A 12,004-nucleotide genomic window follows, 5' to 3' on the forward strand; every position below is an offset into this window, starting at 1 on the left:
GTATTTGGTGGTGCCCATGAGTGTCTTGCATTTCCCAAATATGCCACTGGTCTCAAAAAGGTGTCCTATTGGAATACAATTATTCCCACCGAATGGTCATGGAGAGTGGGGAGAAAGGGGGTTGAATACATTGAAGTGAGGATGACTGGTTACCCAAACAATGTTTGGAAATGCAACATATTGCCATGCCATTTGGTTTCATCATTTTCACATTTTCCAGTAAACAAAGGATAGCAACTCCTTCCAAACTTCACGGCTTTTACTACGCGCTCTATAATGGCTGCCATGCCCCACCTTCGTCTTCAGAGAGCACGCCAAAAGCACAAGTCATGTCAACGTCTGTCCTCCAAGTGGCGCTCGCCGCTTAGTTAATAAGGATGGAGTCCCATGTTCGAAAAAATACGTGCGGAACCTTCGTTTCCCACTCCTTTTCCCCTCCGGATTGAAATAAGAACGTACAGCGGAGCGACCAAAGCTGCCTGGGCGGCGCCAAGCACTAAAGCGACGCTGCTTGTACCATAGAAGAAAGAAAATTGTAGAGAAGCTCATCCTGTTGCCCGCAGAGGAACCGTCCAGGTTTGTTTCTGTTTTTTTCGGAGTATCCATTGGCAACTGCCCGTAGAAGTCAACGGAGTATCATAGAATAGAACTTTAGAGTTGGAAGGGATCCCGGGGGTCATCTAGTCCGACTGTAATGCAAGAATCATGCCCAAAGCCTAAGCCCCAATTAATCAACCCTGGAACAAAGGAAGCAGCAAAGAGTGGAATTGTTTCTAATTTGGGGTTTATGTTGTCTGAAAAATGTTGATTTGAAAAAGGGCCCCCTTTCTCTCTGTCACCCAAATGCATTGCCTCTTGTATGCAGAAACCTCGTGCTCTGTTGACCTCCGTAGACACACATTGCAATTTTAAATGCCACAAGAAAAAGAAATGCAAAAATAATAATAAATAAACTGAAGTGTAGGTGGTAAACCACATTTCCCACACGAAACAAGGCCTGAGTTTGCTGTGTGAGGTGGCACAGAGGCACACTGGTCACTCCATACAATCAGAGGTTTCCCCAATAAATTCAGTTGGCAGCTCTGACAGCCACCATGGAGAGGTGGGCAGAGGAGACCTGAGTGAACCAGAAGTCAGTTAGACTGTTTTAATGAGTGGAGTGATTACGGCTATGGCTATCTGGGGGTTGTTTTTGCCGATGTTCAGACTTTGTGCATCACTCTAACCTTTTTACTATCTCTGTGACATAGAGTCAAGGTGTGTTGTTGAAAAAAGTCCGTGTTGCAGTTGCTCGGGAGGTGAGAGACGCATTTGCGCTTGCTCTGAATGCTTCTTAATTCTCCTTCTCTCCTGGCCCCCTCTGTGTCCTTGTTTATTTCTTCCCCAACTTATTTAGGGGCAGCGTAGAAGGGATTGATTGATGGAAAGGAGCCCTCCTATCTTAACAATGCCGTTCCTTTCCAGGCACAGCTCTGAGTTCTTGCCCCTCAACCACATGCACAACTCTGCAAGCCCATCCTAGCCATAAAATGCACGACTTCTGGGCCGAGGCAGTTTATTCAAATTGCACCTCATTTCTCCATTTCCCCACTAAGCCTCTTAGAAGTAGAGGAGCTTCGCACACTCCTGCAGAAAACACCAGTATAGGGGAGTACTCTCATTCAGAATAGCACAGTACTAGGGCCACAGGTGGCGCTGTGGGTTAAAGCCTCAGTGCCTAGGGCTTGCCGATCGAAAAGTCGGCGGTTCGAATCCTTGCGGCGGGGTGCGCTCCCGCTGCTCGGTCCCAGCGCCTGCCAACCTAGCAGTTCGAAAGCACCTCCGGGTGCAAGTAGATAAATAGGGACCGCTTACCAGCGGGAAGGTAAACGGCGTTTCCGTGTGCGGCTCTGGCTCGCCAGAGCAGCGATGTCACGCTGGCCACGTGACCCGGAAGTGTCTCTGGACAGCGCTGGCCCCTGGCCTCTTAAGTGAGATGGGCGCACAACCCCAGAGTCTGTCAAGACTGGCCCGTACGGGCAGGGGTACCTTTACCTTTACCTTTAGGGCCAGCTTGAGATATTTTGCTGCCTGAGGCAACAGGACAAGGTGCACTCTGCCCTCTTCATGTACAGAAGTACATGAAGTACCGACTGGACTGGTAGTTGAATCTTATTTCAGTACTGGCAGGGCCAGCTCTATCATTAGGCAAAATGAGGTGGCTGCCTCAGGCAGCAGATGCTGGAGGGGCAGCATAGGCAGTCTCTCCCTCCAGCAGCTCCTCCTCCAAAGCTCCCCTGACAATACTGCTCCTTTGGAGGACTTAACAACTGTATGTGTACTGACCGCATGGTCTGTCCTAGTCTCACTAAACTATCCTGCTGCCTCAGGTGTAGTGGAGGAAGTTACTGTGTCAACAGTGTCAGAGTAAGAATCAACTGCTTTGGGGCCCAATTGGATATTTGAATTCAGATATCTGAACATCCCTGGTCTAACACTACAATCCAGGGTAGCCATTGCGGTGCCCTCCACATCTTGCCGAACTACAGCTCCCCTCATCCTTGACCATTGACCATACTGGCTGGGGCTAATGGGAGTAGTAGTCCAACAACATCTGGAGGTCATCACATTGGCTGCCCTTGCTCTCATTACTGTATCAGTCTTTCTGTAAGTCAGTAGTTACCTGATATTACCTTAGAAATATTTTTGTTTCAGTTGTACACTTCAGTTGTTGGGGTTGTTTTTTTAGAAGTGCCCTTAATTTGTGAATGTAGCAAACATGGTGTCATGGAAGTACTCTCACCAACTGGATCAGAATTGGATCAGTTTTTTCCTTGAGAATATGCTTGATAACAAACCCATGTTTGCTTCCTAAATACTGTGTGAAATGGTCCATATATTCTGACATTTTGCTGTCTTTTTGTAGAAAAAGAACAAAAGTTGCATCATGTCGTACAGCCAGAAGCAGTCCACAGTAGCCTTTGGTCAGGCAGTGATTGGGCCTCCTGGTTCAGGGAAAACAACTTACTGTCTTGGCATGCAGGAATTTCTTTCTGCCATTGGGCGCAAAGTAGCTGTAGTGAACCTGGACCCAGCCAATGAGGGGATTCCTTACCAGTGCGCTGTGGATATCTCAGAACTTATCACCTTGGCCGATGTAATGGAGAACTTGAAACTGGGACCCAACGGTGGCTTGATCTATTGCATGGAGTATCTGGAGGCCAACTTGGACTGGCTGCAAGAGAAACTGGCCCAATTTAAGGGGCATTACTTCTTATTTGACTGCCCGGGACAAGTGGAGCTTTGCACCCATCATAGTTCATTGAGAAACATCTTTGCTCAGCTTGCTAAGTGGAACTTCAGGGTATGGTTGGTGTAGATGAGGGATGGCAGCCCTCCAAGCATTTGTATCTGGCCCTTGGGGCTCTCCCTGCACCGCACCCCCTCACCACCTGTCCTTCAAGCTTCTTTTACAGTTTTTGCTTGGCGGCAATGTGCACTTGAATTCTGATAATGTATTTTGCATGCCTGGAAAGGGAGAGGGTGGGTGAGAGTGTGTTGAAACTAGCCTAATGCACCAAGGTAAAAGTCACACTTGCTGCTCCGTCCACTTTTGCCCCGGGCATGTGACCTCCAGAAGAGAATGTCACTTTCAGGATGAAAAAGTTCTCCTGCCCCTGGTACAGAAAAATAAAACAATGTTAGGTGGTAGAATTTTGCATGGAAAATGGGTACTGGAAATGAGAGCATCCTTTGGTGCCAAACTGCAAGCCAGATTTGGCTCCAGTGTGCACATTAGCTCTATGTAGCATAGTAGCCTTTTACAACTCATTTTCATGTGGCAAGCCATTTGAGTGAAATGGTTCAGGCAGTTCAAACTACACAATTGCAACTATTTCTGTGGATTGTATTGATTGGTTAAAATTGCCTGAGCTGGAAGGGGTGGTTTGTCATCTGAATAGCTTGGATGCCTCCATGCAGCTGTGTTTTTGACTGGCTACCATGCTATAAAGATTCATGTATGAATTGGGCTTTAGGATTAAGTGTCCTGGGCTCTTGTATTCCCTATTTCAGTTTGGATGGCCATTTTCACTTTATGAAGATTTTTTTTAAAAAATCTACCACCCACCATGTCTGGATTTAGCTTAAGCTGGCTTAATTGCATCCAACCTCCTATAGTGTTCAGATTCCAGAGAAGTATCAGAACTAAAGTTGCTGATTCAGATGAAAATGAAAAGGTACAGCTCTCTGATTTTAATGTAATGATGGCACTTGGCTTTAAACCTCTTAATAATATTACACAGAGACTGTATAGGCATTGAATAAGTGGAGGCACAAGATGGAACCTCTATGTCAGGAAAGAGATAACCCATTCTAGCTGCTCTCTGAACACCACTAGGTTCAACAGACCAGTCACCTCATGGAAAACAATAATAAATATCAAATAATGATCTCTGGTTGATTAAGGTGCAGTTGCCTCTTTTTTGCTGCTGTCTAGCTGTAGACTAAAGACCATTATAGGATAACCTCCCCCCACCCCACCCTGCTGTTTGGTAAACTCGATGGAGCGTGATTTACATGGGGAAGGGCTTTGTTTCAGTCTAGAGCATCTCTTTTGCATGCCAATGGTTGCAGGTTCAATCCCTGGCTTCTCTGGTAGGATCATGTTCCTGCAAGATTCTGGGGTGGGGGTGGGGGGCTTCAATGCAGCTGGTTTATGTGCTTTTAGAGGGGAAAGAGGGCTGTTTCTTTACTTACTCTGTAAGCAACCCAACTTCCACTACAATGGTTTTTCTAAACAGGTACTACTGTCAGTATGTAATATTACTTATATTTATCAGTTGCATCAGACAATGAGACTTTGGAAGCTTTGGCCCTCCATATGTTGTTGGACTACAAATCCTATCAGCCTTAGCCAGCATGGTCAATAATCAGGGATGTTGAGAGTTGTAGTTCAGCAACTTCTGGAGGACCACATGTACCCCATCCCTGCCTTAAGCGATTACTTGTCTCCCATTAACTTGTCAGGATGTCCCAGACTTGACACAACACTGATTCTCATCCTTCTCTTGTTTCTTCTTTGCACAGCTGGCAGCTGTCCATTTAGTGGATTCTCATTACTGTACGGACCCCGGCAAGTTCATCTCCATTCTCTGCACTTCCCTCTCCACCATGTTGCACGTAGAGCTACCCCACATCAACGTCCTCTCCAAAATGGACCTAATCGAGCAGTATGGGAAACTAGGTGCGAGCCACCAGTAGGAGGTCCTTGAAGGGGAAGACGGATGTAACCTTTTACTATATGACAGTGAGAAGTTGTGGATAATCAGATCCTGTAGCCTGAGAGAGACCATAATTCAGTTAAAGCACCTGCCCTACATGCTTGGTTACTACCTTTCCAGTGAAAAGAAACGGAGACAGCAGGTTCTGGAAAAGACAATTGCCCTCTAATCTAGAGCAAGGGAGGGGAACTTTTTTCAGCTTGAGAGGCACATACCCTTCTAAGCAAGCGTCCAGGAGCCACATACTAGTGGTGGATGGGCAAGAATCAAAAGCGAGCAGAGTGAAGAACGTCAATTCTATCTTTGCACAATAGGATTGTTTCTACACATACTTAAATACACACCCCTATCCTCCATCCAGGCAAGCAAGAAGCATTGTCAGAGTTCAAGGGCCAATTCTAGTCAGGCAAAAACACACAAGGAGAGTGCAAAGCAAGGCTATTGAGTGATGTGGCTTTGGAGAGAATGTGGCCTGGGAGATCCCCAAGGGCTAGATAAGGAGACGTGGAGAACCTCATTTGATCCCCATACCTGACATTCCCCATGCCTGCCCTAGAGAGAAGCTGCCAGTTAGAGAAGACAGCTGTGGGCTAGCCCAGGAGTGCAGAACCTTTGACCCTCCAGATATTGCTGAATTACAACTCCCATCAGTCCTGGCCATTGGCCATGCTTGCTGAGGCTGATGGGAGCTGTAGTTCAGCAGTGTTGGGGGGGGGGCCTAAATGTTCCCCATTGTTGGGCTAGATTCTAGTCACTACATTAGAGAAGAGAAACCTGAGACTCTCCAGGTGCTGCTGACTACAGCTCCCATCACCCTTGATCATTGGGCATACAAGCTGGGACTGATGGGAGTTGGGAGTCCAGCAATGTCTGCAGGATCCCAGGTTCCCAAGGCAGCTCTTTATATATTTAGGAAGCCACTTTCTTTTGGCATTAACAGGAGACTGGGATCTCCAGTGGGCTTGCCAACTCTTTAATGGCCTTTAATATAGGCATAGCATACCTATTTTAGATTGTAAACCTATGGGTAGAGAGTGATGTGATTTGGCTTTATCTGCACCTTTTGTTCCTGAATTTGCTAGAGACTTGTCTTTTTTTTTGTGTGTCTTGCAGCCTTCAATCTCGATTATTACACAGAGGTTCTTGATTTGTCCTATCTAGTGGATCACCTGGCTACAGATCCTTTCTTCAAGAACTATCAACACTTGAACAAGAAGCTTGTGGAAGTGATTGAAGACTACAGCTTGGTTTCCTTTGTTCCTCTCAATGTCCAGGTAGCTAAACCAAATCAGCAGGAAAGTAATAATTGACATTTGGGGAGCTGGCAGCCGCTCAGTTTAGGTTCGGTTTGGAGTACTTCCTTTTCCTGCTGGAAAATGTAAACAACGTCTTTCAGGATCTGGATTTTATAGGCTTTTACATTTCAGATATTGGCTGTAATTTGCTGCTATAGCATTAAATAATAATGTGTTTCATTAAATTACATGAAATGAATGGCTAATATAGTTTAGTGGCTAAGACACTGGACTGGGAAGCCAGGAGTCCTCCAATTCAAATCCTGCCTTTACCATGAGCTCACTTGGTAGATCTAAGCAAGCTTCTGTCTTTCAGACTCAGGATTTTTGTAAAGCAGGAGTGGGAAACCTGTGGCTTTCCAGATGTTGTTGGCCTCTAATTCCCCTTAACGTCAGCCAGCATGGCCAATGGACAGGGATGGTGGAAGTTTTTGTTCACCAACATCTAGAGGGACATGGGTTCCCCACTTCCACTGTAAAAAGTATTCAGATAATGTTTGTAATTGCCTTCAAATACTGGCCACAATCCTGTGCCCAGTTCCCTGGAAGGAAAGCCCTCTTTCACTGAGTGAAGCTTGCACCTGAGTATATCTGATTGTGCTCTAAAGCACTATTTAATAATGCTAAGTATTGCTATACGCTAACTTTAAAATAGGAAGTTTGCTTAAATTATGTTCCAGAAAGTAAAGAAACAGATGATAATTTGTCAATGCGTTTGCATATACTAGCCAGATTGGAGAGCGATGCTGAAAGGATCAAAGAGAATTAAAAATATAGAAAGGAGCTGGACTGCTTTTATTTGTCACTAGGAAAGTAAAACCACCACATGTATTAATATGCTATATAAATGAATATGTGTATTTACGCTCAGTTATTCTGAGAAGAAAACATCTGTTAATACGGCATGGAACTAACAGGCAAAAGATTTAAAAATACATATAAGGAAGCACCATGTGACATTGTTTATCTGTGAAAGGTGTGCCTATATTAGAGCAAGAATCACGGAAGTTTAATGGGGAATCCAGCTAAACTGGAAGTGAACCAAAAAAAAGTGCTGAAATGGAAAGGAATATTGAAAGATGATCTTTGGATTGCAGTCTGCCTGTAAGCCACCTCACATGTGCTTCTTTCATCACCTGATGATTGCAGCACCAAGTGGCAATGTGCATGTGTGAATGAGCTACTACAATTCAAAATCCACAGCTAGAACTTCTGTATCTCATCAGACCCAAACCAGATGGAGTCCCAAGTGATGAGAAATCACAAGTGGTGAGGAATCAAGTGATGGTACATGCTGTGTGTTAACTGGCATGGAACATGAAAGACAAATTAATTTTGGCCCCTAACTTGTCATTTTCCTAGGATAAGGAGAGCATGCAGCGTGTGATGCAGGCGGTGGACAAAGCCAATGGCTACTGCTTTGGAGACGCAGAGCACAGAAGCCTTCAAGCCCTGATGTCTGCAGCAGTGGGAGCTGATTTCCACTTCACATCGTATCCTTTTTTATTGTGTTCCCCTTCCCTGCAGAAAGGCTGAGTCTTATTTATGCATCCCAAGAAATAATCATCTAAAGGAAAGCTTCATGCCCATAACCATATTGCAGTTTTGAGGGTCAGTTTACACTAGCATTGGCACTGGTAGCTGATCAGATGGAAGTTTTACTTACTTATTTTATTCATTTAACAAATTTATAGTCTGCCTCATAGTATAAAGCTGTTGAAGCACTGTACTGTATAAACCTATGAATCAAAACTGTACAGTGTGCATGAATAAGCCTGTTTCTGCAACTCCAGCCCAGTTTCAAAGGTGTGTTGTGATTGTGGAAATAAGCTATATTTGTGACAATATCGATAGCATTTATTTATTTTTATTTTATTGAAGTATTTATAATCAACACTTTCATACAATTTAATCAAGGCAGTATACAGTATGCAAGATTATAATAAAATCAGTGAAAGCAACATCATTTGAAACTTCACTATAACATCAGTAAATACTGGTTGGTGAAAAAGAAAAAAAAAAACATATTGCAAAGGCCTGTCTAAGCAAAGCAGGACCTGAATTCAGAAGACATCTGAAAAAAGGTATGGATGATTCCTGATGATCCTCTACTGGCAGGGAGTTCCACAGGCAGGTCCTGCCACACTAAAGTCCCAGTCCCTAAGTAGAGGCCAACCAAAACTCAGAGGCATGAGGAACCACCAGAAGTGCCCCATTGAAGGATCTTCATGATTGAAGTAGAGAGTAAGGAATCAGGCAGTCTTTAAGGGCCTTTTGGACCCATTTTTTTAGGGCTTTGTGAATTAATACATGTAGAACCAATGTAGGTGATACCAGGCTGATATACTGGAGCACCAAGATACACCACCTGCATCCTGCATGTGAGATTGCCAGCATGGATGCAATCCATAAGCTGTGGTTTATTACTCCATATTCTGCATGTCCGGTCAGATATTAGGCTTTACGAGTAAGTTTCTAACCCTTAGGGCAGTAAGCAGAGCAAAAGCCCAAAGATGATGTAATACTGACTCTCTTTCTCGTATCTTTTGAAAACAATTTCTTATGAGCTGTGGGCAAACTTTTTACCACTCTTTGATTAAAATCTGAGCACCTCTGGGGTCTGGATAAAATTGTTTTGTGGGCTGGACGTAGCCTGAGGGCTGCCGGATAGCCACCTCTGATCGAGACAAATTGCTTCTCCCACTCTTGTTCCGTGGAGCTCAAATTCCTTTTTGTATTGTTTGCTGCTTCCAATACTGTACCTTTTGGATGGAATGTCCTCACATTAATTGCACTGTCAGCTAGCAGTCAAACAGAGATCAGTGCTCCACTCACTCACTCACTCACTCACTCACTCACTCACTGATACACTCACACATACACATCAGCCACCACTTGCTGTTTATTTCCCCTTAACTCACATACAACCAGCACATTAGCAGTCCAGGAGAAGTATGTGCAGCCGCAGGAGAAAACTGTGGAGCAGGAAACCATGGACGTGTAGCATGCCTGCTGCAGCTGTAAACAGGCCACTGCAGGTGGACAGCTGCTCCCATCCAAGTTGGCTTCCCATGTGTATTAACCTGAAACTGAAGAAGTACCCTGCAAGATATGGACTACCAAGATGCAGCTTGGGCCTTTAGGTTCCTCCCACACAATAACTTTCTTTCTGGTGTATTTGGGAGCCTCTGTGCTTGAGACAAAGGGGGGCCTCCCCACCAAAAAAACCCAGTTAGCAGTGAGCTGTGGTATGGGCAGCTGCGAGGCACAGAAGATGACCGGTGAAATGGCAAAAGTAATAGATGTCTGATGCCTAAAGGAAGTTTGCACCAAAGATTGTCAGTGTGACCGCTCTGTTGTTGTTTTATTGAGAAGCATGGAGTTCTGTTAACTTTGTACAATTGCATAGGAGCTTGACTGTCTTCTCTTCTGCGGCCGCCAATGCTCTGCCTCTGTTTGGCATTTCAAAGTGGGGAGATGACAAGCAGTGATGCCGGGCACTAGGGACAGGAGCACCCTCAAAGCCTCCTGACTCCACTTGCTGTGACACCCCCCCCCCCCGGTAAATGTCAGGTTTTGGCCTTGGCCTTCTAGGAGATTTCTTCTGGTGGAGGGACTGCTCAACCAATACACTGTGCTCCATACTTGTGTGTCCATATCCACGTCTGGTATTCTTCTTTTCGTATGAGCATTGCTTTCCTGCTCCACCCACAATAACTGCATGGAAGAGAAACAATATACAGTGATACCTCGGGTTACATACGCTTCAGACTCTGCTAACCCAAAAATAGTACCTCGGGTTAAGAACTTTGCTTCAGGATGAAAACAGAAATTGTGCTCCGGCGGCGCAGCAGCAGGGGGAGGCCCTATTAGCTAAAGTGGTGCTTCAGGTTAAGAACAGTTTCAGGTTAAGAACGGACCTCCAGAACAAATTAAGTACTTAACCTGAGGTACCACTGTACACTTAAGACACCTTTAAATATATCATTATTGCTACTACTACTATTTTGTTCAATTTCTTACTCACCCTTTACCATAAGGTCTCAGGGCTAGTTGTAGCCATGTAAAATTTAATATTAACAGCAATTAATAACAAGTTGTAGTCACAGAAATAGAGTGGGTCCTGCAAACATTTCTCAAGTGTCAAAGGCCAGGGTAAAGAGGGTATATATTTAGGATTCAATGGAAACTATATAATGAAGGAGCCAGACACGACTATTTTGGGAGGGAATTCTTTAACCTAGGATCTGCCACAGAATGCTCTCTCTTGAGCCACCACTCCTACCACCAAACATCTGTGTGTGGTAGAATTACCAAGAGGGCTCTGCTGGTATTAATACTCAAAATGGGGTCTGTAGGGAAGCAGGCAGTCTTTTAGATATTTGTGGCCTAAATTGTACAGAAGAAGCTTTCATGAACTAGAGGAATGGGAAGAGTGAGTTCAGATGGAAAGGAATAGAATAAGGCAAAATAAAATCTATGACAGTTATAGTAAATTTTACTAGGTAAAGCTTTAAAGAAAGCAAAAAAAGCACCATGACCACAGCAATAATTGATTATCAAACTTTGCTAAATCACTTAACACCTATAGTGGGAAAGGAAGCCGTTATCACAATTCAAATCACACTGGGCCAGGAAGCTGTTTCCAGGATTCAAACTGCAGGTGAAAGAACTGACATTCTTGATAAGCTGTAATGAGGTGGTTGTATGCTGGAGCCTTCCTTTGGAACTGGTGTAGAGAGAATTCTAGCAGGTGCAGCTTATCTCAGTCCTGCAGCACTAATGGGTATTTTGTGGCACCTGTTACAATGCCTGTTCTTCATTTCAAAGTGAGTGAATGGGCATATGTGAGTTAAGGTGATCCTGCAAGTGAACAATGGCTATGTTCTACCTTCTCTGTTGGAGGCAGTATGCCTCTGAATACCAGTTGCTGGGAATCACAGGACTCTGGTCCTGCTTGCTGGCTTCCCATGGGCACCTGGTTGGCTACTGTGAGAACAGGATGTTGGACTTTGGCTTCCTCCAGCAAGGATCTTGCAAGAGTGCTGCTGCCGGAGAAGCATCTCTTCCACTCAACTTGAGTACAGCTTTTCTGGTGCCACAAGGGGTTGCTGTTGCAAGGAACAGGTAGGAGGACTGCGGGGTGTGCCTAGGACTGAAACTAGTCTCCAGCACAAAACTTTGTGGACAAAGATGGCCTTAGGCTTGTTCTCATGGTCTGTGTCATTATGAATGGGGATCCCTAAGAAAAAGGGGGGAGAAGCAAGCCTGCAGAACTGTCTTGAGTCTTACTTTAAAAAATAAAAATCCGGTTGTTGATGTGTTTGAATTACAGCATGAGACATACACAGCCTGCTGAAATCATTACAGTCACTTGTTTTATCATACCTCAAAGTGGAAAGTCAAACACTAAGCGTGTAAGAACAGATACATTTGCCTTGCTAGATC

General features: G+C 44.6%; 1 protein-coding gene across 2 annotated transcripts; it reads left to right on the forward strand.

Annotated features, from left to right (window-relative positions):
• The first annotated feature begins 428 nt into the window (after nucleotides 1-428).
• On the forward strand, nucleotides 429-10,203 carry GPN2 (GPN-loop GTPase 2). Of its 2 annotated transcripts, XM_079986274.1 has the most exons (7): nucleotides 507-580; nucleotides 1,253-1,298; nucleotides 2,906-3,343; nucleotides 5,068-5,224; nucleotides 6,375-6,535; nucleotides 7,919-8,049; nucleotides 9,488-10,203. In XM_079986274.1, the coding sequence occupies exons 3-7, from the start codon at nucleotides 2,927-2,929 to the stop codon at nucleotides 9,558-9,560; spliced, it is 939 nt and encodes a 312-aa protein (XP_079842400.1). In that variant the 5' UTR covers nucleotides 507-580; nucleotides 1,253-1,298; nucleotides 2,906-2,926; the 3' UTR covers nucleotides 9,561-10,203. The 2 variants fall into 2 exon arrangements, with proteins under 2 accessions (XP_079842401.1, XP_079842400.1); XM_079986275.1 differs by lacking the exon at nucleotides 1,253-1,298 and having other exon boundaries at nucleotides 429-576.
• Nucleotides 10,204-12,004: the final 1,801 nt, after the last annotated feature.

Source organism: Podarcis cretensis (genome assembly GCF_951804945.1).
Source record: "Podarcis cretensis genome assembly, chromosome: 8".
Classification (NCBI taxonomy): domain Eukaryota; kingdom Metazoa; phylum Chordata; class Lepidosauria; order Squamata; family Lacertidae; genus Podarcis; species Podarcis cretensis.

What these genes read in the sequence shown, in the direction of transcription:
- GPN2 (XM_079986275.1), top strand. Translation starts at nt 2,927, where the DNA reads ATGTCGTACAGCCAGAAGCAGTCCACAGTAGCCTTTGGTCAGGCAGTG. An exon ending in TTGTTCCTCTCAATGTCCAG is followed by an intron (nt 6,536 to 7,918) that starts GTAGCTAAACCA and finishes TCATTTTCCTAG; the next exon opens with GATAAGGAGAGCATGCAGCG. An exon ending in GCTGATTTCCACTTCACATC is followed by an intron (nt 8,050 to 9,487) that starts GTATCCTTTTTT and finishes ACATACAACCAG; the next exon opens with CACATTAGCAGTCCAGGAGA.